This window comes from Vombatus ursinus, unplaced genomic scaffold (assembly GCF_900497805.2).
Source record: "Vombatus ursinus unplaced genomic scaffold, bare-nosed wombat genome assembly UNPS02014830.1, whole genome shotgun sequence".
NCBI classification, from domain to species: Eukaryota; Metazoa; Chordata; class Mammalia; order Diprotodontia; family Vombatidae; genus Vombatus; species Vombatus ursinus.
In genome coordinates, this window is record NW_020954608.1 from 38,075,901 (window position 1) to 38,103,542 (window position 27,642).

At 36.1% G+C, this 27,642-nt stretch overlaps 1 protein-coding gene across 4 annotated transcripts in view; it reads right to left on the bottom strand.

Annotated features, from left to right (window-relative positions):
* Window positions 1-27,642, bottom strand: part of STK38L (serine/threonine kinase 38 like) — a 74,615-nt gene that overhangs the window by 12,006 nt on the left and 34,967 nt on the right. For 3 of the 4 annotated variants that reach the window (XM_027838824.1, XM_027838823.1, XM_027838822.1), the window contains exons 2-9: window positions 26,469-26,613; window positions 15,069-15,120; window positions 9,523-9,645; window positions 8,275-8,358; window positions 6,548-6,671; window positions 3,879-4,033; window positions 2,080-2,182; window positions 1,813-1,874 (exon numbers count right to left, since the gene is read on the bottom strand). In XM_027838824.1, the coding sequence (XP_027694625.1) occupies window positions 1,813-1,874; window positions 2,080-2,182; window positions 3,879-4,033; window positions 6,548-6,671; window positions 8,275-8,358; window positions 9,523-9,645; window positions 15,069-15,120; window positions 26,469-26,602 (837 nt within the window). In that variant the 5' untranslated portion in view covers window positions 26,603-26,613. The remainder of the gene's footprint in view (window positions 1-1,812; window positions 1,875-2,079; window positions 2,183-3,878; window positions 4,034-6,547; window positions 6,672-8,274; window positions 8,359-9,522; window positions 9,646-15,068; window positions 15,121-26,468; window positions 26,614-27,642) is intronic. The other variant, XM_027838825.1, reaches the window with a different exon arrangement.

The following is a 27,642-nucleotide window of genomic DNA, read 5'->3' on the forward strand; positions in this document are numbered from 1 at the left end:
ATGCAATGACTGAATAACAAGAGCAAGGGCTAATCTCTGGGCAGTTTGTCTGCTCCACTAGTACGCTTGCAACGTCAAAAGAAATAGAGGAAGACCCCTCAGACCATTGGATGGACCCCAAGCTTTCATATTATGGGAGGACACGGACAAGAGTTGCTAAGGATGATGGATGTCCATGAAAGGATTTTGGGAAAAGCCACATCAACGAGAGCACAAATCCACTAGAGTCAAAAGCATTAAATTCCTCTATCAAGTCTTCTGCCCAAATTAATAATAAATGGCTAAAATGAGAGGACACTAAACTACTTGCACATAGGAGGTACTTAGTATGTTCTGAAGGAACAAAGCTGGTTTTTGAACTCTGGTGAAGATGCTAATGAAATTACCAGGTTGCAAACAGCAGGAAAAAGAGGACGGCATTCTTAGAATTACTAAGCATTCATTGTGAATTAGGTAGCATAACAAAATTTTAACTCTGTATTTGTGATTTCATCAGGATTATTAAGTACCTACTATGTTCCAGGTACCATGCTAGGTGCTGGGGATGTGGTAAGAGACAAAAGAGTCCCTGTCTTCAAGGAGTTTACAATCTAATGGGGGAGACAACATACAAATTATATACATACGCATACACACATATGTATGTATTTTTGTATGTATATACACATACACACATACATATACAAAGCAAGCTAGATACAGGATAAAAAGGAGATAATAACAGAGCAAAGGCACTGCAATCAAGAGGTGTTGGAGAAGGATTCCTGGAGAAAGTGGGATTTTAGTTGGGACTTAAAGGAAGCCAGGGAGCAGAAGAGGACTCCTAATATGGAGACAACTTCCATGGACATTGATAAGCAGCTCAATGGAAACTTGCAGTCTTAAAAGAAATGCCTGTGACCCTGAGTGATTAAATGACTTGCCCCACAGATAACATATTAGAAGCAGGACTTGGAATCAGCTTTTCCAGATTCCAAGGCTTGAAGTTCTTTACAGACTCCCCTTGCCCCACCTCCATGCTACATCTCTCCATTACTATCTTATATGCAAAGAAACTGTACAATGAACTTAGTTTCTCTGTGCAAGATTATAGAAGAAGTTCTTTCTCAGCTATGTACTTCAATACTTCATGGATGTGCTTCAATAGTGGGGAAATTTTTCCCAGGGATGCAAACTGCAAACCTCTCTATGTTTTAGGAGACCTGGTAATTCAAGAATTTCTGTGACTGAAAAAAATCATCACCAGATTTTGATGGAATGTCTACTTTTCATTGTTGTTCATTTGTTTTCAGTTGTGTCCAACTCTTTGTGACCTCATTTAGGATTTTCTTGGCAAGGATATTGGACCGATTTGCCATTTCCTTCTGCTCATTTTACAATTGAGGAAATTGAGGCAAAGAGGGTTAAATGACTTGCCTAGGGTCACATAGCTAGTAAGAGCCACATCTGAACTCATGTCCTCCTGACTCCAGGGCCAGCACTCTACCCACTGAGCCACCTGGCTTCCCCAGTGTCTGCCTAGTTAGGTTCGGGGAACTTGTGGCCTCGAGGCCACATGTGGACCTTTGGGTCCTCAAGTTTGGCCCTTTGCCAAACTTCAGATTCGGTCAAAGGGCCAAACTTGAGGACCCAGAGGGCCACATGTAGCCTCAAGGCCGCAAGTTTCCCACCCGTGGGTCCTAGATCGTGCTAAAAACAAACAAAAATGACAGAAAACAAACCAAAAAACCCACATACCACAATTTCAATCATATGACAGTCAAGTTGACACCAAGCTGATAGCATGAAGGTCCTGTCTTGAAAACTACTCACCAATTGTCGCCTATTTTTCTTCCACGTTTCTGCTTTTCTTTTTGAGTTCATGTTCTGAAATGCTAATTTCGACAAAACAAGGATTGAAATACAGTGAAAAAGACTAAACAGAAAAACTAAATACAAAAGCTTTGACTTGGCAATTTCATGCCAATACTATAAATTTTCACAACTTAAAGCAATTTCATCTTGAAAAGCAACTTAGCAACCATCAAGTCCCTGAAAATAATGCACTGAGCTCATTTACTAGAAAACTATGAAACTTACAGAAATCACTTGGTGGGTTATGTGTGAGGTTCCTATAAAATTCAGTCCTATGAGCTTTCTTTAATCCTGTGCATAGGCCAAAATCAGACAACTTTACATGACCCTGGAAAAAAAAAAGGTCTGATAAGTCTCAGTACATTTTGAGATTGATTTGTTTTATTAGATTTAATTTGGAAATATGCCTTGTAAAGTATCTAGTTTAAGATGAATATACATGAAGATAATAAGTATTGTGTGATGATGTGAAAAAGTAGAGTACTCTATATTAAAAGATATTTATTCATTTGCAACAGGGGTCTACAAATTAAGGAACAAAGCCAAAATGGCCTGTGCATAGTCAGGGAGCTAAGAAGGGCTTTAAACATTTTAAATACAATAAAACTTTATTTAAAAATGTAAAAACCATTCTTAGCTTTGAAGACTGACAAAAAACAGGCCACTGACAGGATTTGGGTTTGACCCAGAGGTTATAATTTGCTGACCCCTGATTTATAAGGTTGCTAGACACTCAAACGTATTTATATTGATCCTTGATGCCATATCACTCAGATTCTCTCCCCCATCTGCCTCATTCTGTGAAATAAAGTGGTTTACTCTCAATGAAAATTCAATCTGCCCATTTCCATTTGGAAAAATCTGTAGTTAATGGTAACAAAACAAAAAAAATGGTAAACAAAGGGGTGGAGAGAGTGCCTTGGGAAGGCAGGCATACTAATGCACTGTTGATAAAACTGTGAAGTAGGCCAAATATTCTGGAAAACAAATCAGCATTAAATTTTTCAAAAGTTACTAATATGTATATACTGTGACACTTCAATATACTATTACTAGGCATGTAACTCAGGGATGTCAAAGACAAAAGGAAAAGGTCTGATATACAAAATTTTATATATACATACATACATACATACATATATATGTATATGTATATGTTTATATGCTGCACTTTTTTGGTAGCAAAGAAGTGAAAGAAAATAAGTGCCCATCAGTTGTGGAATGGTTAAAAAATTGTGGCATATGAATATAATGCAATATTACTGTGTCATGAGGCAGGTAGGTGATACAGTAGATAAGAGTGCTAAGTTGGGAGTCAGGAACACCTGAGTTCAAATCCAGTCTCACATATTTACTAGCTGTGTGACCCTGGGCACTTAATCTCCATCTGCCTCACTTTCCTCAACTGTAAAAATGGGGATCATAATAGCACCTTCCTCACAGAGTTGTGAGGACTAAAAATGAGATGTCTATAAAGCTCTTAATACAGTGCCTGGTACATAGTAGGCACCTAATAAATGCATGTCCCCTCCCCTTCTTCATAAGAAATAGTAAATATGAAGAATTTAGAGAAATTTGGAAAATCCTAAAGTCTTCCTTAAGAGCAAAGTAAGCAGAACCAGAAGAACAATGTAAACAGCGACCATAGCAATGTAAAGGAAAAACAACTTTAGAATTCTGATCAATGCAGTGACCAATCATGACTTTAGAAGACTGATAGTGAAGTCAGCCTCCTATCCGTTGGCAGAGAGGTGGTAGACTAGAGGTGTGGAACGAGGCATACATTTTCAGACGTGGCCAATGCGTCGATCCCTTTTGCTTGACTATACTTATTTTTTATAGGGAAGAGTGCTACAGGGTACAGTTGCAGGTGGGGTTGAAATTCATTGGAAAGTGACAATGAAATATAAAAAAGAAAAGACCATTATTATCAATAAAAACATTAAGGGGGAAAAAACCAACAGCTCCATTTCTTTACCAAATAATAACCAGCAGGTTTAGAGCTTATCAGTTCATTCACATGCCTTGGCATCCAATAAGAGGTTGTCTGGTTTGATATCTCGGTGAATGAACCCCAACTGGTGAATTGCATCGATAGCCAGAACAGTCTCTGAAATATAGAACTGGGTTTCTTCTTCTGTCAAGGTATCTTTCTTCATTAGTAATGTCATCATGTCTCCTGAATGGTGGAAATTAAGAGGCATGTTATATGAAATGCCTCAAAAAGGGAATTAATTGTACTAGAGAGTATCCTCCAAGGTCCCTTACAGCTCTAAGTCTATGATTCTATCATCCTGTGGTGCTCTTTGTGCAATTTCTGTAGGGTTCTATAGTCAATGTTGACCCTATGTATTTTCAACAACATCTGGGGAGAAAGGGTGTTTATAATGTAGCTGTTTGTTCCTAGAAACCCACCACCTTGGAGCTTCAATCACTATTTGAACTTAAGCTGACACTAGATTCAGGGACCTGGCCAGAGACAAAAGGCTAAACTGAGTCAAGCTACAGAGGATCAGTCAGGGCTCTTAGTTCTTCAGACATCAGCAGGGCAGGAAAGCCCCAGCATTACTTCTTGAACGAAGTCTTTGTTCAGGCCTCAAACTCTCCAACGCAACTCTAGATCAAGGCAGAAATGGGCAATAGAATCAACGATGCTATTTCCTACCTTCCCCTGGGGCTCTCTGTAGCTTTCTACCTCAAAGGGTAAGACTGGAAGCAAAAGTTGGAGAAAGAAATCTATTTTCTGGGAGCTCTACATCCCTGTCCTTATCTCTCATTCTCTGTGCTTTGTAACAATGCCTTCTCCTTTCTGAAGCCCTAACTGAGTAGCTGCCTCTTTCCTTTCCTTTGGCTGCTGTTCAAATCTCCATCTCTGGAAGTCCCACCTTTTCTTTACCTTCCTGCCTTTCTTGACAACTTTCTTGGTTTACTTGTTTCAAATTTCCTTTCCTTTTCCCATTATCTATTACTTGGGTACAAAGACCCCCACACCGGAGGTTTTCCAGGACAGTCCTGCTTTTAAATAATCTACATACACATTAACTAAAAAAAATAAAATAAAATAAAACCTTTAGGAAAACAATGTGATTTTTACCATGCCATGTCATCAAATTATCATCCTACATCTGACTTACACTCTTACAAAGAATGAACTATGCTCTGTCTCTACTTCCTCACAATCCACCAACCATTTGCAATCTGGCTTCTAACCCTATAACTCTACAGTAAAATACACATTCCTTGACAGCACGGACTATTTAATTTTTGTTTTTGTATGCTCAGCATGTAGCAGAGTGCTTTGCATGTTATAGGATAAATGTATGTTGAATTAAATCGATTTCACAAACATATCAGTAAGCTGTTCTTGGAATTCTGCATTACATCTCCCGTTTCCGTGCCCCAGATCTATTTCTTTGTGATTATTTTAGAATCTCTAAATTCAAGGTTCAGTGTAGGAGTTATCTCTGTGAAGCCGCCTCTAATCTCTTCAACTCAAAGTGTCCTCTCCTTCTTCAAATATACCTAGAACACTTTACCTGGATTTCTCCTCTTTTCTTCTTCCCTTATAGAGATGTATCTATGTGGGTCATCTGGTATCCATCTGGTCTCTCCAAAAGAATGCAAGCTACTCTACACCAGGAATTTTTATGTTTTTATTATTTGTTTCCCTAACTCCTAGCAGAGTGCCTTAAAAATAATAATGCTTAATAAATATTTGTTGAATTAAATTTGTTATAAAAATTGTTAGACCTTGTATTCCAATTTTTGGTCTCTTGGGCCTCTCCTAGAGAGAATTTCAATGGAAATCCAGAATTAAAATTAATAAACATTTATTAAGTACCTACTATATTCAAAGGACTCTACTGGAAAGAAAAAGACAAAAATAACAATCACTGCCCCTCAAAATGTTTATATTCCTCCAGAGAACATTATATTCTACTAGGAAGAAGAAAAATCTTAGATGCCTCTATTTGTATTTTTTTTAAGCTTCTATAATAGTCTCTTCTTACAGTGAACCTTAGAGGAAGATAAAACTGGTTTTTGTTCTTTCTGTTACATTCTGGCAGGATAAACAACTGATTGAGCTATGGACAAGGCCCTCTCGCTGGTCTCATAGAAGAGTATGGTTAAGGAAGAAAACAATCTTGATTCTTAGAGAACTATCTTTTTATGCTTCACTTTAGACTAAAATAAAAAGTCAGGTTTGAGAGATATAAAGAGGGAATTAACTCTTCCGAAATTTATTCTCTTTTGTAAGCAGATAAAAGATGCTCTGACATTTAATAGAATGTTTTCCTTTTATATAGCCTTATTTTACTATGTAGCCATTATTGGCAGGCATTAAAATTAATTTTTTAAAATTTTACTGTAGAGGTTCCACTAAATTTTGTCTAAAGTGAAGAGCCCATAACTGAAAAAAAGTTTGAAAACCACTGTCCTAGAATTTTTTCATGATCAAGGAATCTGAATTATCATCGTTGAGTAGAAATGATATTCATTGAAACAATGCTCTCCTCCTCAAACTAAAAACGATTCTAGGACATAAAACAAATCCCCAATTCATTAATTCTGTAGACTAATAACTAAAAGCATACAAGCCAACCTCTACACAAATAAATATTGTACTTTTTGTCATCATACATAAAATGACATGTTTGCTTCAGTTTGTCACTGCTCTCATGTTTGTGTTTACCTCCAGGGAGAAATTCCATGATTAGATAAAGATTCCTTTTATCTTGAAAACTATAAAACATCTTCACAACCCAGGCACCATCTGCTTCTACTAATATATCTCTTTCTGCTCGGATATGGGCCACCTATATTTAAAAAGTAAATGCAACACACATTAATGTATAATTGTGATAAATTAGTGACTCAGTACCTCTCCTTCAGTAATGAAGGAGATCTAGGATGAAAAGAAAAAAAAAACTAGTGATCTCTTTAAAATATCACCTTTGAAAATAGTATATTATTACTCAGTTTATTTAATAGTACTTAAAAACAAACACAGAAAAAAAAAAGAAAATAAAACCACCAGAATCAGATGAATAATTCTTAACTGTGACCTTATTTCCTGGCACCAGATAAGTGAATTTAATTACCAAAACTGTAAAGCAAGGGTGAGAATTTTCACTTCTAAGCCTTTGAAAAAGTATTTTGAGACAATTAAGGAAAAATGGTAAACTTTTTGAATACATCAGGTATTGGCTCAGGAATTTATTTTATTAGTGTGAATAAAAATGTCTTGATTATTCATGAATATCTCAAAGTCAACTTAGAGGTTAGGTTCCCCGAAAGGGATACAAAAGGTGAGGAGTATAAGAGTAGCAGAGGAAAGATGTAAGTACGGTATTTTGCTTAACAGGATGTAGTGGTAAACACTACTGTTGCCTGGAAACAACTGGAACACCTGACAAAATAGAAATGTGTGTGCATGTGTGCAGTGTGTGTGTGTGCAGTGTGTGTGTGTGTGTGTGTGTGTGTGTGTGTGTGTGTGTCCCCTCCCCTAAACCTTTCTTTTCATCAGTGTAGGGAGGGAACTCCTTCTACCAATCCAGATCAGTAACTGCTTTGCAACTTAAGGTAAGGTGAACTCTAGAAAACTCAGAAATGGCACAGGAACACAAGAACAGTCATCAAAGATATGAGGAAATGAGACTTATTAAGAAGGCATTTTATTTCTCCTACAGAAGGGAAAAGGGGGGTGGTTGAAGGCTGCTTTTTGATAGAGTACAAACAATGAAAGAAAATGGGCACATCCTGCAGTTGTCGTTGTTGAGTCGTTTTAGATTCTTTGTGACCCCATTTGGAGTTTTTTTGGCAAAGCTACTGGAGTGATCTGCCATTCCTTCTCCAGCTCATTTTACAGATGAGGAAACTGAGGCAGACAGGGTTAAGTGACTGGCCCAGGGTCACACAGCTAATAAGTGTCTGAGGCTGGACTGGAACTCATGAAGATGAGTCTTCCTGATTCCAAGCCCAGAATTCTATTCACTGTACCACCTAGCTGCCCTATATCCTGTAGTAGCAAGTACGTATTTAGGAGAGACTCAATACCTAATGATAAGTTTAGGCAACAACTGACCAGATTACCAAAACAGAGTAATCTGTTATTCTGAGGTTCCAATTTCGTTTTCCTCATATGCTTTAATTAAAAACAATTAATAGTTAACTTCCAGTTCTGGCTTTGCTACCAACTACTTATGTGACTTTGGGCATGTCATTTAACTTTCCCAGGCCTAATTTCTTCATTATAAAATGGGATTAAATGATTTACAGCTCTAAAAGTTTGTGAGTCTATTTTAAATTCTTTATTCTAAACTCTCCCATCACCTTTTTTTCAGAACCCAAAATTTATTTCTACCTAATCAACATGTAATGAGTACTTTCAGATGGGTATAAATGTTATATAATATGTACCTGTTCTTTTTCAAGCATATCAGCCTTTCTCAATATCTTCATTGCATAGATATGACCTGTGTCTTTCTTCTGGACAAGGCGTACCTAGAAACAAAAAAGTATATTACTATTTTTTTTCTGGATAAAATAATGAAATTCACTCTTTAGAAAGCAAAGTAGAGTTTAATTAAATAACAGGAGTTTACAATGATAAATTTCTACTATATACTACCAAAATGTTATCTATCTACATGGGAAACACATGACTATTAACTTTATTCAAGAGCAAACCAGAAAAAAACACATTCTATAAAAGCCATCAATAACACCAATAAAAATTATTTTCAGTTTTATCAAGATAGGTGGCATCTGTGTGAGTGTGTGTGTGTGTGTGTGTGTGTGAGTGACATTATCATGACTATGTCAATATGTCAATTACTTGGGATTTCACAGGCACGGAAATTTCCTCCATCTACTGAGATCTCAAACCCTCTATAATTTAGTCTTAGAGGCTTGAGGTTCAGAGTTTCGATGTCTTCTTCGTGGTCACACAACTATTTAAGTGTCAGAGGTGGGATCTGAACATGTGTCCTCCTGCCTCTAAGTTTAGCACTCTATTAGGTCACACATTTCCTGAAAGGTTATGTTAGTAGTAGGTAGTCAAGTCTGGCTTCAGAATCGGGAACCTCTAAATTTGGGTCCTTACTCTGATTTGTACTGCCTATGTGACCATGGACAATTTAAGCGGTCCCTCCCCAAGCAACCCTCCGAGATGATTATATTATATTCCAGGCAAGGAAGGTGCTGTATCCATTGAAAGAAGTTCCTCTCTGGAAGATCCCTACACCAAAAAAACCACAGATCTAATAAAAAATACATATATGTGTGTATAGATATACAGATATCAAATCTATCTGACCCTAGGAGATATCTCCTAGGAACACAAGCTAAGAGACATGCCCATTTGGAAAAGATAACCTTTCTGAAATGGAAATAACATTTTTTTCTACTATAATTTACAAGCATATCCCCAAAATTTCAGTAATTCTTTTAAAACCCTTAACATGGTAAAATGCATTACAGTACTACAAAGAAGTAACATTTGAAATTTCAGAAAATCTGTCTTTCAATACAATACTTTTTACTTTCCAAATTAAAAAAGATTTAATACATGATATTAGATTAATAAATATACCAAAAGACAAATCAGGGGCTCAGGAGAAAAGATGGGTTGAATTATCAAGACAGGACTTAAGGAAAGACATGAACCTCTCCAAAGGCTCCTCTCCCTATAACTTTCAAGGATTCAAAGTCATCCAAACCAAGCCTTGTCCTCTTGAGTCGGAGAAATTCAGTTTCTTTGCGAGCATGCTGTGATCGACGTAATTTTTTCTACGGGGAAAAAAAAAAGAATGATAAATTACAAGATCGATCTATTTTAAAAGTTGTTCTTACAAAGGTCTGCAATATAAATTTAGAAATAAAGGTTCTGTGAAGTAAAAGAATTTTTGTTTGTAATGAGACATTTATAGAACTTTTATGTATAATAATTAGATTATTATCCTGGCTCGCCACTTACTATTCTATTGATTTGGCAACCAAGTTCACTTCTCAGGGCCCAAGTGTCTTTATCTGTAAAAGACTGGACTGAAGTAGCTGATCTCCAAGGTCCCCCCCTTCTAGCTCTAAAATCCTATGAGCCTATGTGTCCTTTCTTCATTCAGTGTAAAAATCGATAGGGCAGAAAAGTTTAAGAAGCTTCAGACATTTATGTCTCCTTTCTACCCAACACCACACCACCACGACCACCAAGACATTTTCTGCACTCCTGGTGCAAAATAAGACTTGGTACAAATTTATGGTATGTAACACCAACAGCTCTCCTAGTGTACTCTTACTGACTCCATCTCATTTGTCAAGCCGTTGTTTTGAATCTTTCAGTTTCTCCTGAAGCTCCCAGGCACACCTCAGTAGCCGCCTCCCCAGTTATTGCAGGATAACTTCACCTCCTATTTCATGGAAAAGACTGAGACCTTCCTCAGAGACTTCCCAATTTCCTCCTTCCCTTTCTGTAAGCTCTTCAACGTCATCTAACACTGTCTCCTCCTTAGCCCTGGTTACAAAAGAAGCTATAATAACAATAACCCTTTATCATAAACTAACCAGTGTATTATACAATATAAAATTGACAATACCATAAATTTACAATAACTTTGTAATGTTTACAAAGTTACTCACTTTTCAGTTTAAAAGAAGAAAACGATAATCACACCCTGCAAAAATTTTTTAAAAGAATTTTACCATTTTTCATTTATGTTCGCTCTCTGCCCTGTCACATGCTGGTGTTAACTTTCCTTCTTCCTTACCTCTTATATCTAATAAATCTCCAAGATTTTTAGATGTTAACTTCTCTATATTTCTCTTCTCTCTGCTCATAAGCACACGAGAACAGACCCTCATCATCACTTGCCTGGACTATTGACATGACCTCCTAACAAGTCTTCCCTTATCTACTTTCCTTGAATACCAATCTTTTGTTTCATCTAGTAGAACTAATTAATTCATTCAAAAGAGTTCATCTGACTCTACCCAGGAAAAACCGAGTGGATGAAGACTATGGCAAGCAACTGAACAGACAACCCGGAGTTTGTCCACCAGTCCAAACATCTGTCATAGAAAGACAATGCAAATTGACAATGAATTAGACCTGTAACTGAAGAAAAGGGAGATAACAGACTGATTGTTTATGGGAACATGCAGTTATTTAAATCAACCCAAAAGGAAAATCTAAATTTCAAAAGACACTTAGATTTCTCTCAGCCTTGTATAGTGCTGACTTGTCAAACTCAAACACAAACAGGGGCCTATGTATATATGGATCCCTGCATATTGACTCAGAAAACCGCATATTAACATAATCTAGGTTCTACTGTACATTTATTTGTTAATTATTTCCCAATTCCATGACTCTAGTTCAGGACACACTGGGAGTGTTGCTGCACATCTCTAGCATTGTGGATGGAGCACTTGACTCTACATTCAAACTCTCACCAGCTGTGTGACCCTTGGAAAGTTCCCTAAATTTCCCACAGCCTCAGTTTCCTTACCTGAAAAGTGGGTAATATAACAGGATCTGTCACACAAGGTCGTTGTGAGGACCACACGAGATAATAAATGTTAACACTCTGCAAACCTTAAATTGCTATATAAATGTTAGCTATTATCATTAACCATTATTATTCTGGTCTGGTCAGAGATAAAAGGTCAAGGGAATTCACTAACAGTTATGAGGTATGGGAGACTTGGACATGTAATTCTATAAAAAAATTTTTATATGCATGGATGCAGGAAAAGCCTTAAGTTTAATTCTTAATAATTTTAACTTTTAATAATTTAATGCTGAAAGCATTAAAATATTTTGTGGAGAATGCTAAAACTATATGAACACACTACTTCAGATCCAGCCTAACCAGCAGTTTTTTTTTTTTAAAAAGAAATACCAGTACTCTAAAACACAAACCAATAATATATTATCTTAAAACTTCAATTATTTGCAGACTCCTTTAAATAGAAGAGCTTTGAGAAACAACTAGTCCAATTCCTTCCCCAATAGATGAGTCTTCACTGCAGCCTGACATACTCATTACATGAATTGAAGGACTAGGAAATTTCTGAATTATGTATAATTTGATTTTTATTTATTAACTGACAGCATGCTGTCATCAATTTGAATTCTCTTAGGAAATTTATTCCACTCAACTTTCTAAAGTGTCCAGTATGCTCTACTAAGGATTCTATTACTAAAAATCCTAGCACTAAAATCAATTGATAACAACATTACCAGAGAAATCTGTGGTAATCAGATCTTAATAACATGGTTGGTAATTGTGTGGCTCCCTTATTTGAAAATTCATTCAATAAATATTTAGTGAACATATTCTATATATTACAAAGTAACATGGGGGAAATGAGCATGAATAAGACATTGTCCCTAAGCTTTACAATATGGTATAATAAACGCTGTCAAAAAATTTAAACTAATGAAATAAATGTCAAAATCATTTACCGAATCAAGTACTTCAGAATGTACTTACTAGAGTCCAATATATCTTGCTAGACTTAAATATAAATAATTTAAGAAGCTTATGGCAAAAAATGACTTGGGTTCTAAATTCAATTGCAGTTAGCCCAGCTAAATTAAGTCACTCATTCAAATATCAAAGGATAAAACTGCATGATTTATAAAATCATTAAAATGCTTGATAGTGAGTGATGATAAAAACCAAGTATCAAAATGGAGCAATCTTTGTTCTTACTCCATATCCTCCCTCACTGACCATACTTTGATACTGACCATAAAGCAAAATACAAGTAAGTAGATTGCCAGGAAAAATAATTAAGGAAATTTAAAAGTTTGGATCCGGCATAAAAGTCAGCTAGTAACATAAACAAGCCATGAGTACTACAGAATTTGGCATTCCATTCATGTCAGACACATTCTAGTAGTTTGGGTTAACTTCGAAAACTGATTTCTCTGTAAACAGCAAACAATGCTAACTCTAAAAATGGCTTCTCACTAAACCACGTTATCCTTTTCACTCTATCAATACACCACAAGGTGGCATCATAGAACCATTTGCTTTAAATACTTTGAATTAAAAAAAAATACAGAAATGAATTGATGCAAGAATTATTTGAAGCAGCTGGGTTTCTGCCTCTAACACTATAAAATTAATGTAATTGGGTATAGTCGTGAAAACTTGCACTGCTTTAATCAGAATGGAAAAAAAAAGACCAACTATTTCTTAAAACTAAACTCCACCCACTCCCAAAAAAGGAAGAGAGAAAACAGCAACATTACTCATCTGATGTCTTATATTACATTCCACAACAAATAACTCATGTGTTTTTAGCAGAGATATTTAATGTACAGATCATCATTCAAAAAATAAAAAATAATAAATGCAATGTTTAAAGTCACATTGCTCATATACTGTTAATTAAATGACTCAGTAAAAGTAAAGTCATGTACTCAAAATCAGCCTCGCAAATTATGTACCTATAGCAGATATGAATTAAAAAAAAACCCTAGGAATAATGAATATGTATTTATTTGCTTACTATTTGTATCACAGATTAAATATTCAGGAAAAACTAGTTTAAACATTTTTTGTGGGCTACACAAGGAACAAGACAATTAAAATCAGTACATATTACACCCAGTCCCTCTTGCTCCATCTTTTCCAGTTTGAACAAGTAGTATTTAAAAATCTCTACTATTAACATTCCATATGAGTGAAGCATATTGTATGTGTGGTTAGGTTTTCCTAAAATAGAGCAAGCAATGTATGGTTTTCTTCGGTTTCACGAATGCTTGTAAGTGTGTATACACATCATAAACATATATCATGGAAATACACACAAACACGCATTCAGGGATAGATTTAAAGTAATTTTGAATTAAAAAATCAGATTAAATAATTGTCTAAAAACATTTTAAATGTTTTAAATTAAAGCATAAATGTATACTAATATAACCTGAATATTCATAGTATTCAAATCAACGTTATTCATGTAATTTTTTTAAAAATAGCATTATAATCAAGATACAACAGGTCTGTGACAAATATCACCAAAGGAGATTGGATTAAATTTAAGGCAGATAACGGGTCCTGGTTCTACTTTGCTGCTAATTAGCTGTATGATCTTGTGAAACTCACTTAACCTTCTGGGTTCTTGTTTTATAACTTTGGCTAAATGATCTTGAAACTCCCCTCCAACTCTAAAACTTTGGAATGCAAAGAAACGAAACTTCTCCATTAGATTATTATTTAGAAGGGCAACTAAAAAGTACTGTAACCAATGGTAGCAAATAATCATTCAAAGAGATCTTATTATATGCAGAGATACTTTGCATCAGTTTCCAAACAGTAGATTTTTTTTAATATGGAGAGAAGCTTTTACTAGCAATAAGTAGAAATGAAAGCATGGGCTTCATTAATCTTACTGTCTTTCTAAGTGCTTTCTTACAGCACTAAGCCTTTCTAAAATGTCAAGAGTATAAATAATTGTAGTCATAAAATAAAATGAGTTTTGAAGATCTATCATAGTTAGACACTGCTCTGATAGTAATTTATGTTGAACTCGAGGTTCTTAAAGAAGCTCAAATTTTGGCATATCTTACCAAGTTGGAAAGACTTCTAACTTGAGTCCAGGACATTGAGTTATGGACATTGAGTCTATCCTCTGAGGACCAGTATATGTATCTTCTAAGAGGTCTGTTAATATCAGGTAACGAATTTGGGGGTTCCTGGCAATTCATTAAACTGTCTGATTTTGAAGGGTTGAAATCTGCATTGATAAAGGGGACACCTAAATTGACGAACTCACAGATTCCTTAAGTAAATCAAAGAAGAAAAGTAATTTTTGGGGGGAGGGAGGGGGGAAGTTGGAAAAAAAATGAGTTTCCCTGATTGGCTATGTAAATCAATTTTATTAAACAAATCAACCCACTTCTATTTTAAATGAAACAAACTACTTTTGTATATGTACATGTATATATTAAAACTATAAAATATTTAGGGAGGTATAATCTCATTTACAAAAGAATAAATTAGGTAATGTCTGAGTCTTCCTTTTGGTGACTACTGCTAAAAATGGTGATGGAAAATTATATAAGTAGTATTCTGACTTTTTTCCTTTTCTTTAACAGATTTATGACTAGAAGTGATGGAATATAAGGTCTATAAGTCAAGTGATGATATTCTGAACTATGCAATCATGAGACATATCAGCAAACCAGAAAACTATCTTACCTCTTCATCTGCCAATCCTTCTTCTTCCATTGCTACCTCTAACTTCTTTTGCCTGTACAAAGAAAAAGAAAATGTTTATTTTTAGGTACGCCTTTGACTCCTGGCTGACAATTACAATAAGCTCCTCCACATTTACTACTTTAGTTATCTAAAACAAGAAACAGAGCCTTAGAAGTCATCAGACCATCATCACAGGCATACACAGTGTACCAAGTCTTAAATTCCTATGGAAAACAGGGATACATTGTATTTTAGACTTCTTCCTGAATTATGAAATGCTACAAGGATAATAATGAGACGACTGGCCATGGGGACTGCAATATTCACATGGGATTTTTAGATTGTTTTCACAGAGAATATGTAGGAGGGAAAACTAATTAAGTTTAGCAAGTAGTCTTAAGTCTTACTTTAAAATGTGTTGTCAATGAAATAATTCAAGCAAAGGACAAAGTCTCTTGGATAGATAATATCTACAATTGTATTTAATTCACTTTTCCAGTAAGAGGGGTGGTATTCTACTATGAATCTAAGCCACAATTGGATCAGAGTGTGGAAATGATAGGTTCTATCAGATAGATCACTATTACATGGTTTATGTTGAAAAGAAGGAAGGCAACAAACATTTATTAAGTTCTCATTATGTGTCAGGCACTACACTAAGTTCTTTACAAATATTACCTCATTTAATCTTCACAGAAACCCTGAGAAGGAACTGTTATTATTATCTTCATTTTACAGTTGAAGAAACTGAGGCAAACAGAGGTTAAGTGATTTGTCCAGGGTTACATAGCTAGTAAATGTCTGAAATTGGATTTGAACTCAAGTAATCCCGACTACAGGCCCAGCTCTTTACAGAATGCACCAGCAGCAGCATTTACATACATTACCGGGCCACTAAAGGTTGTTCCAGTCCTTATGGCCAAGATGGCTATCTGAATAAAGGCAAGCAGCCCAGCTCTCACCTACCTACTGAAGATTTGAATTTGCTCTGAAACAAATGTTTATAAAGATCCAATGAGAAACTATAGGAAATGGCTTCTTCAACTCCAGAAATTCATTAAAAAGTTATCCAGAAACCCAACTGGCAGTAGGAAAGGGGGCCACCAGCAAAGCCAAGGACAGCATAGGCAAACAAGCCTTCCAAGGAACCTGAGACAAGCCAGAGATAGATACAGGTCACCTTCAGGGCTTTGTATCTAGAGATAGCAAAAGCCAAGGGCTCCCCCTTCCTACTCAGGTGTTTAGCATTCTGCCCTAAGCTCCAGAGAAAGACTTGAATATCCAGCACTCTGAATCTAAAAAATCCATGGAGACCTCATCATAAAATGTCATAGCCATAGGTCCCAAAACAAAGAAATAATACTACAAGCAATCAGAAAGAAGCAGTTCAAGAACCAAAGACACACAGGACCACAGAAGACCTGGTAGCTTCTACCATTACCAAGAGAAGATTCTGTTACACAATATTCCCAAAGGCAAAAGATACAGGCTTACAACCAAAAATAACTTACTCTGTAAAACTGAACAAAATCCTACAGGGGAAAAAAATGGATCTTTGATGGAATTGGGCACATTCAAGCATTTTTGATGAAAAGACCAGAGTTGAGTAGGACCTCTGAAATACAAAGGTCAAAGACAGAAAGACCAAATATACTAAAATATTCACAATAATCCCCCTTTTTTGTGTGGTAACAAAAAAACTAGAAACAAAGTATATGCCCATAGACTTGAGAAATATCTAAACAAATTATGTATGTGAATTTAATGAACTATTACTCTATCACAAGACATGATGGATACAATGAATTCACAGAGGCATGGAAAGACATATTTACCTTGTTAAATTATATATAATAAACAAACATACTCCTTCCAAAACAAATTCAACAAGACAAGTTCCGTTTATTACACGTAGTCTCTCTCTCTCTCTCTTTTTTTTTTAAGGCAATTGGGGTTAAGTGACTTGCCCAGGGTCACACAGCTAGTAAGTGTCAAGTGTTTGGTCTGAGGCCAAATTTGAATTCAGGCCCTCCTGACTTCAGGGCGGATGCTCTATCCACTGCGCCACCTAGCGGCCCCTTTCTTTTTTGTTCATCGTATACTTAAATGTTTGTTGTTGATTAAGTTCACAACTTAAAAGAAAAATTTAATTTAAAAGAACCACATAAGAATTAACATCCATTGTTTGTCCGTCGTTTTTTCAAAACTGATCATTTTTTCAAAGAAAACCAAAGATATCACGGGTCTTCACTTGCACTTGGATTGGATTTAAGTGAGGCAGAGTTGCACAAAGCCATCAGCCTCACTGCCTCTTTCAGAGTCACTGAAATCCAATGGCAAGACAAAAATCAGGATGACTGGCAATGGCCTGGAATGAAGCGGATGACCTTGGCATCTCTGATGTCTGATTAAGCTCCAAGCACTCCACAGTACCTGTTTCAGCCACCTTCATGGCCCCATTAGAACAAATAGCTCTCCTCCACTCATTCTACCAGTACTAATATACTAATATAGAACTAATTTACACAATGACAATAATATAGGAAACACTGTGTACAATGGTTCTGGAGTCAAAGAAGCTAAGTTCAAATTTCTCCTCTGACACTATCTATGAGAACTTGGGAAGTTACAATCTCTCTGAGCCTCAACTTTCTCATTTATAAAATAAGGGGGTTGGATAAAAAAGTCTCTGAGATCCCTTTCAGCTACAAAGCCATGACCTAAATGGAAAAACAAAAATAACCAAATACAATATGCCACGTAATTATAATGACCAAGCTTAGCCCAAGAAGAGTTGAGACAATGCATTTCACTCACTTTCTTCATTGCAGAAGTAGTGGACAATGGGTGTAGAATACAGGGTGCACATTCAGACTCAGTTACTTTTATTAAACTACTTTTACTTTTTCTTTCTTTTAAAAATCTTTGTTACAAGAAATGGCTCAGTTGGGAGGGGAGGGAAAGAGATAAGTAAAAAGTTAGCATAACAAAATCAAAAGGCAAGATTTAATTGGTATAGGGTACACTCAATGAAGAAACTCCCTCTACCTATGCAGATTCACAACTGCTCTGTAACTTACAGTCTTACATTCCATCAATAAAAAATTGTGAGCATGCTACATACATATAAATATTTACTTACTTATAAATACTCATTTATAAATTATATACATAGTATGACTACATTAATAATTATGTTTATTAAAACATAACTTCCATTAAAAAAAGGTTTACACAGAAATAGAAGATTAAAAAGGATGAGACAAAAATAAAATAATACTTGGTCCCAGAATCAATAAGGAGGCACTAGGTTTTACTCTGTAAAAGACTGACAATGTATTGACTTGCCATGTAGGAATATCAATTTGGGGAGTTTGGATTAGAGAAGAGTGAGATCTGAGGCAAAATCAATTAGAAGGCTCTTGTATTAGGACAGGTAAAAGGTAATGAGGTTTAAGGGTGGTTGGTAGCTGTGTGAGTAGAAAGAAGGAGATGGATGTGAGAAATGTTATAGGGGCAGAATCTTTGAGACTTGAAAACTTGATAGGATTTGTGGGGTGAGTGAGAGGTAGAAATCCAGGATGATATTGAATTTGTGAACATGGGTAAGCAGAAAAATGGTGGCATCTTCAACATAAATAAAGAAAGCTGAGAAGAAAGGAAGTTGGTTTTTTCTGGGGTTTTTTGGGGGGATAAGGGAATGGAATAAGATTTTGATGCAGATCATAATCTATCCCTAACTACTGATCTTGTGTGACCCACTCTGTTTCACCAAAAAATGACAAGGAGGGTAAAATTTTTTTCTCACAGGCTCAGAGGTCTTACTTATTATAGAAATGGGGGAGGAATGAGTGTTTTACACTAGAGGTAGGGGAAGTTTGACTTGGATAAACTGTTGATGTGAGTGCCCTGGTTGGAGTTAGGTTATAACTGTCCTGAGGGGACTACACCTAAAGCAGAAGTCGGGGGAAGGGGGTTTGGGAACTCACACACCCACAGGAGGCCATTGGCAAGAAAAGGCAGAATGGGGAAATAGCGGATGGTAATAGGGGAAATGGAGATAGGGCTGTACTGGAGACAAACCCCACTGATTGTGGGAGGGTGAGATGTGAATTACTGTCTTAGAGGGTTGCCTGGAGCATTAAGAGATAATGTGACTAGCCCAGTGTTACCTAGTCAGTATGCATCTGAGGCGGGATGTGAACACTCAGATATTCCTGACTGGGAAGCCAGCTCTCTATCATCATGGGGCTTCTCAAAAAGGATAATAATAATAATAATAATAATAATAATATAATGTTATAAAGAAGAGGTCCAGAGGATAGTTCAATTTGAAGGGAAAGTTAGCTCTAGTAAGAGTATGGCACAATTTTTATTCATTTTAAAATTTCTTTTTATTTATTATTTCTCATCCCTGTAAATATTTTTCCATTGGAGACTATTAATCGGGACTTAATTCACTAATAATAGCATTAATTAAATAATAATAACTTACTTATGAGCTCACTTATTTTCCTTATTACTTAACAGTTATTTGTTAGCCAATGTGAATAATGTCAAAATATAGCAAATTTAATTACATCAATCCTATAGCCATAATTCAATTAACTGCCATTTTGCCTTCTTTTATGTGCAATCATAATTCTTGTTTATGTAAAGTACTATATCCTTTTAAAGTACTGTTTTTCATATAAAATAAGGTACTGATTTTTCAAATAAAATAGTTTCGTACTAAATGAGGGAAAAGTATTTTGGCCTAAAGAAGAATCCAGCCAACTGGTAAAAGGTGTGAGATATTTCCTTTTTTATAAATGAACGACTTAATGCTTGAAAAGAGTAAGAGAAGAACTTAATCAAGTTTAATAAAAATTTAAAGTATACATGAAAGAAACACAGTTATCAGGTAGTATTTGAGCAGTTTAAGCCAGAAAATGAACTGTGGGATAAGTATGAGATGCAACTCAACTTCAAGGATGGTCGCATGATGCTTCATTTGTATGTGAACAGTGCAAGAGTTTAAAGAGGCAGAGAAAAAAAACTATCTTTAATGATTGAAAACTGATAATATATAGCCAATGCAGAACTTTGTTGTGTACATATCTGTAATGTGGTTTGTTTGCGGGTTTTTTGCCTTCTGAATGGGTAGAGAAGGGGAATTTGGAATTGAAACTGAAATTGAATTTAAAAATAAAATAATAATATGTGTATGCAAGTATATGAGTATGATATGTGTGATAGTAGGTGAGTATGAAGAACAGTTAAAAAAACAGGGACTGATATGGAAGACCATCTTGAAAATTTAGAAGTTCAGAGAATTATGGTCCCTTAGTTCATTTGACTAAAACTGTTTTACAACCAAAAAAATTATAAATTATGTAACCATTTTGAGAAGGAGAGATGATTAAATAAGGGCTGTTGAGTTCACAGGGAAAATTTAGTGACTTTTCACCTCTTCGGTGAAAGGTGGTACTTTTAGGTTCCAGGTTCTGTTAAACCATTAGAGATTTATGAAGCTGAGGCCAAGTAGGTACTGTGGCAAAAAGACTATAAAACTTATCAGGTAAAGCAGTCTTAGCAGAGAGCAGAAAAACAGCTTTGTCAGGGCAGATGTAGACACATTTAGATGATAAGAAAGCTTCGGATGCTAGTTCCTTATTGGCTAAACAAAGATTTCAATCATATTGGAGAAAAGTTCTAATTCCAGTAGCTACTGCCCTACAATTTAAAAAAATAAGTTTAAAAGACATGAATCCTTTGAGGAGGGCTGGTTGCTCTTTGCTGATCCCTTTTTAAAAGAAAAAACAAAAAAGGAAAAGACAGGTTATGTAGCTGCTCTGTTGCATAGAAGGAGATGCTGAGATTTAACTGGATTACACCGAATCTTAGAGAGTGAAGAGCAAGCCAGGGTTGTTTTTCTTGCTCAGAAATTCAACCTGAAATGTTTTTGCTCTGAGACTTATTTGCTACAAATTGATAATACAATACATGACAACATAAGACAAGTCCTGCTGCATGAGTAGCAGGTTGGGTTAGTCTGTATTGCCTTGAAAGTCAGTCTGATGAGTTCTAGACTTACTTGACTTAAAAATCATAACTGCTATCCAATTCAATGCTGTTAACACATTGTCTACATTCCCCCACAACTCATGATGGCGTTGGTGGCAGAGTGTGACCCAGGATTATGTGAAGATTGTAATGTATTTATTACTCCTGAATTTGCTTTAACATACGATATTATTATTTCTTTATACTTTGTTGCTAAGTAAAAGGTTCTGTTTAAGATCTAAAAATGTTATCATTGTGATTAGCTGGTTTGTATAAATGGAAGTGAATTGGTAAGGGGCTCAAGAACTAAAATGGCAGGCAGGAAATGCCCCCAAAAGAACATTCCTTAGGCTGTTGCTGTTCATTCATTCAGTCATGTCAGAGTCGTTGTGACCCCATGGATCATAAAACAGGCCCTTCTGTCCTCCACTATCTCCCAAAGTCTGCCCAAGCTCATGTTCATTACTTCCATGACACTATCTATCTCGATCTGTGCTGTCCCCTTCACCTTTCGCCTTCAATCTTTCATAGCATCAGTCTCTTCTAATGAGTTTTGTCTTCTAATTAAGTGGCCAAAGTATTTAAGCCTCAGTTTCAATATTTGTCTTCCAATGAATAGTTAAGAGTTAATTTCTTTAAGTAATGACTGATTTGATCTCCTTGCTGTCCAAAGGACTCTCCAAAGTCTTCTCCAGCACAATTCAGGTGTCAGTTCTGTGGCTTAGGTACCACCAGAAAATTCAGTCCTTCTCTGAGAAACTAGATCTGCCGGTCTGAGAGTAGGTTGGAATGAGTAAGGCAGCCCAAAAGGCAAGTAGGTGTCCATGTATCCAAATTAAAGGTGTGAGGCATTACACAATGGGCAAGTACTGTTTGCACCTATTACATTTATAACAGCAAACCTGAATAAAGGCAAGATTCTAAAGTGTCTTCTAAATCACCAAGTAAAAAATCATGTTAAAAACAGTTTGGCATCAAAAGTATTTTGTAATATTTTAATTGTTTGATAATTATGCAACCATGAAGGCAGTATGACATAGCAGAGAGCTGACCTCAGAATGAAGAAGATCTGGTTCCAGGTTCACCTTTGACATCCTGGCAGGTATCAAAATATTTGCAGTATTTTAACTGTTTGATAATTACAAAGCCATGGAGGCAGTATGATGTAGTAGAGAGCTGACCTCAGAATGAAGATCTGGTTCGAGGTTCAACTCTGACATCCTGGCTATGGGACTCTGAGTCAGTCGCAGCCTTTCAGGGCCCCAGGGAACTCTCCTAAGACTGTAAGTAATGGAGAAGGGTGTGGAACTGCATTGGAAGAGGGAAGTTCCTCATAAGCAGCTCCCTACACTACAGGTCCAGACAAATGGAACAGGAGTAGGGTTTTAGGAGAGGATGGTATCTATATATGTCCATATGTCAAATTATTATTGACTAGGACATTTAATTAACTATGCTGGCCTAATCACCATCATCCAAATAACACAGAATTTATGCTAATACTATTGTTACAGGTAGCAAAAGTGAATTATTTATGAAAAATGTTTGAAGGGCATCAATCAATTAAATGAAAGCCACTCTAGGCACTGTTGCTAAGGTCTTTGTTGTGTGCTAGAGAGAGAGAGAGAGAGAGAGAGAGAGAGAATATTTGTGTGTTTTGGCATGAGGGAGCAGAAGGGAAGTAAGGAGGAAATTTTGTAACTTATTGCCAAGCAAATGCTGCAGTTAGTAATTTTACAGTACAACTCTACCTAAGGGAAAACAGGGATGCCACATACCAATAAGCATTAGAATATACTAAAATAGGACTGGCCTCTGCATTAAAATGACTTAACCAACTTGGGATAAAAATTATGCAGGCACATAAATCTTTGGATAGACTCAAAATGATAACATGGCACAAGATTCTCCTTTGGAACCACATTTTTAGTCACCTACGTTTGTTTTCTATGAAATTAAATCTATGACTAGAATATTTAAAGTTTGCTGATCAAGTGCTGGTGTCCTGACTTTATCCTCAGCATTATTACAATGAACCTGTAATAAGCAAGTCTACTCATCTGCATAATTAGCCCACTACGTCCAAGTCTTCCTTCAAGTCCCTTTGCAAAGCTTGCCAAGTCCTCTTCTTTCATTAAAAATTTTCCTGAAATCCCACATGCATCACAAAAACATCTTTATTTGGAAGCAACGTGGGAAGTTTCTCCTGGGCCTACCTTAGGTAAACTTTCAATCCCCATCATTTCCTACTACCTATTACCCCATAAAAATATGTATCTTCTTGTTATATTCTACTGGACTTTTGCATGTGCCCACTTTTCTATGTCCTTTCTAAGTCTGTTGTCATTATCCATACTCTCTTAATATCACAGGCTCTAAAGGCCAGGGACAATTTTATATTCATTTTGAATAATACTTCACGTGGCATGACACACAGAGAAATGATTAAGAATGCCTTTAACAATGACAGTGACCACTTCCTCAAACCTCTGCTTGGTGGACATGAGAGAAGGGATTAATAAGCAAGATGGCAGGAGTGGAAGATTCTGAAAACCTCTCCTTTAAAAATGAGTGCACAATTTCTCTTAGATGGTAGAAAATGGCACACAATGTGGACATCAAGCTTAAAGACTGATCTCTGGGCAATCAACCAATATGTAGAAAACATTTTACCTTGCTATCATTTAAAGGCAAGTCTAAATGTTGGATATCCCTTCCTTAAACCTTGTAGAAAATGATATTTTTCTCTAATTCACTTAATACACGTTTAGCATTCAAAGGCACCTGAGAGATCAACCCACTCATTTATAGACAAATGAATACACACTATAACATACTACAGTAATAAGTAATCTAGGTAAATGCAAGCTATTATTTTTTCCCAGGATCCTAAGCCCATGAAGTGGGCTACAAGGTATGGATAATTTAATTACCTTTTACTTAAACTAATATCCAGAAGAGTGAAGATGATAGCAGTATATTGTAATGGATAGGGAACAGAGTTTAGAGTTAGAAAGACTTGGGTTCAAATCCTGCCTCAGCTGCTCTCTAGCTGGGTAACTTTAGGAGAGAAATAACCTCTCAGTGCCTCAATTTACTCTGAGTTCAAATTTGACCTCAGACACTTACTTGCTGTGTGACCCTGGTTAAGTCACTTAACTTTGTTTGCCTCAGTTTCCTTATCTGTAAAATGAGCTGGAGAAAGAATAAAATGAAGAATGACAAACCACCCTAGTATCTTTGCCAAGAAAACCCCAAATGGAGTCACAAGGAATCAGACGCTATTAGAACGACTGAATAACAACATACAAAACTATAATATATCATATGTACTATAAAGCAGAATTCAATTCAACAAAAACTTAAGAAGTAATTGTTAATGTGCAAAGTACTATGTATGGTATTTGGGATGCAAAGCTTATTCATAGTCCCTGTCCTCAAGGAGTTTATGGTCTTATAGAAGGGAATATAGCATGTAAATAAATAAGTATAAGGTTAAAAAATATCTTACGTGCAAAGGGAAAGGCCAAAGTACTCCATGAAAATTCAGAAAGCTAGTAATCATTTTTAACAATGGGGTGGTGGGAGGAATAACACAATACTTCAAGGAAGAGCTAGGCCTTAAAGGAAGAGAAAGATTTCAACAGGCATTAGTGAAGAGGTAACACATTCCCCAGGCATGGGGAAGGCCTGGGTGAATGCAGAGAAGGAAAACAGAGACGTAGATATAGAGTATGATACAGATATGATACAGAGTAGAAGATGTAAAGGAAAGCAGTAAGAAATCAGGCTGGAAAGATAAGACGAAGCTATCTTATGATGCGTCTGAAATGCCGCTAAGGCATCTGTATTTTATCCTACAGACAACAAGGAATCACTCAAGGTTTGTGAGGAGGAGAGCAACATGCTCACACCTATGCATTATTCATATTATTTTGGCAGTTGTGTGAAGGATGGACTGGAAGAGAAGATGCTGGAAGGTGGAAGAAGTGTTTAGAAGCTGTCACAATAACCCAGGATAAAATAAGGACCTGAAATAGGACAGTAGATGTGTGAGTAGGGGTTGGATGAAAGAGATACTGTGAAGTAATATCAAAGGACCTGGCAACTGATTGGTGAGGGTTTGTGAAGGAGAAGGAAGGGTCAAAGATGGCGCCCAACCTGAGAGGTTTGTAGTGCCATCAACAACTTCAGCAACAGCAACGGCAACAACGACAACAAAAGAGGGAAACTGGGAAAACGGGCAAGTTTCAGTAGACGTAAGAGGAGTTCAATTTTCAACATAGAGTTTGAAGTACCAGAGAAATATCCAGGTAAAACTATCCAGCTAGAAGTATTTGAACAAATTATAGGAATGTTTTTAGACCTCAGAAAATGGATTTATTCATTCAAACTGATAATAATTAAGGACCTGCACCGCTTACCAATGTTAGTTGGAAGATAAGGCTAAGGCAATAAGAAGGTATAATATTTCCCTTTGGGAAGCTTGTGTTCCAGTGGGCATTCCATATTCACCCAAAAATAGCTATCCCCAACATTTATTGAATGCTATTATGTTTATATAACGTCCTATGCTAGATGGTATAGGGGATACAAAGATGAATAAGACATCAGTCTGCCCTCAAGAAGCTAACAATTCAGTAAGTAGAGGTAAGAAGTACAAAATGCTATGCTATCACTTTTGACAGGAAGGATCAGAAAAGGCTTCATGAAGCAGAACTTGTTTGAACTGGACCTTTGAAGGATTTTAATAGACAGATGTAGGGAAACTGATATTCCCGAGATACCTTCGGCAATGCCTACAATTAAAGCAGACAATTTTGTAATTGTGTAATTATTATACGTTTTAAGTCAATCTTGCAAAGTACCAATGGCTACTATTATGAAGATGTAAATTTTCTCAACTTACTATTTTTGTCCCTAATTCTGTATCCTATGTAGAGAAGGGGATGGTTGTCCTATGCAATTATGTAAGCCCACATACATGGTTTCAAAATGTTAGCTACTACCAGTTTAAAAAAAAAAAAAAACAACAAAACAACAGCTTGGGAATATGTCCACTAAAAACAATATACAGATATAACACATTTTTCCCACCTAGACAATTTTATGTGTGTTTAGTTTGTGTGTGATTTGGGTACTTGTTTGATCAGAATTGAATGTGCCTTGAGACAGCACTTCTGGAAACCAAATCAAGGAGTACGTGAATTTCCACTAAGTGCAGGCTATTCAGAAGTAGCATGGTTTGCTTCATGTTGTAAAACTTCTTAATGGAAAACACACTTGTATTCTGACCAATCAATGTAACACCCCAAACAACATAAGAAATTGACTTAGACTAGTTTTTTCCCATACCTGGTTTCTCTTTCTTCATGCTGTAAAATTAGGTTGCTGTAGAAATTCTCCAGTGTGAGTTTAGCTACAGTCACTCTTTCCCGGGTGTGGTTGCTCATGGGAAAAGCTGTTGTAGTCCCCGCAGTCATTGCCATAGTAACAGATACTGAAACAGAATATATTATAACAAATTACTCAATAGAAGAAACTTTCTTGACCAACTCCAAATGTTTTAACTTCACTGGAAGAGGGTTCTACCCTGAACAGTTAAGCAAATTTAAGCATTTCATACCATAAAACTACATGAAACTAGTGGAGATGTGTTACCCACTCATCTAAAATAATAAAGATGAATATTCTATAACAAAACAAAGAAAGAATTGCAACAAAGCAATAAGGAAAACACATGAATTATTATATGTATTCTACCTACATACGTACAGATGTTTTCTTGCAAGTAGCTAAATAATACTTCAGATTCCTGAAGTCCAAAAAACATGTGCCAAGCAGAGCAGAAAACTGCACTGCTTTCAAATAAAACTCACCTGCTATAAAAGTTCCAAAATAATTGGTCTCAAACCCATAACAGAAAAAACAAATGAAACAAAGACTAGTAATGTAGTAGTAGAAAATAAATTCATCAAACCATCTTATATGTATTTATATAATGGTGTGCATAAATTATCTCATTTCCTTTTCACAACTGGGGGAAAGGAAAGACAGAACAGACAGAAAAAGCACTTTTTTGGACAGAAAAAGCGCTGTACCCATCTTACAGATGAGGTGATAGAGTGAACTAACTCTGTGCGCAGGCACTATAATAAAAGTTAAGAATACAAAGACATAAATGAAACAGTCCAGGCTGTCACAGAGCAGTGGACACACACACACACACACAAAATTTTAAGCTTCAATAGCTATTAAAACCTCACTATGTTTGAGAGACAAATACCATGCTAGCAAAAATAACATCTCAAATGAGACTTAGTACTGTGTTGAAGAAGCATGGTATAGTGGAAACATCATTGGACTAGGAACCTCATACAGGGTGTCTCAAAAGTCTCTGCATAGTTTTAAGCTTTTGTAGCTATTCTATTAGTTGGTCTGTACTGATAGGCCTGCACTATAGGACAATATTATATTCCATCAATCAACAAGCATTTGTAAAGCACTTACCAAATACCAGGTACTATAT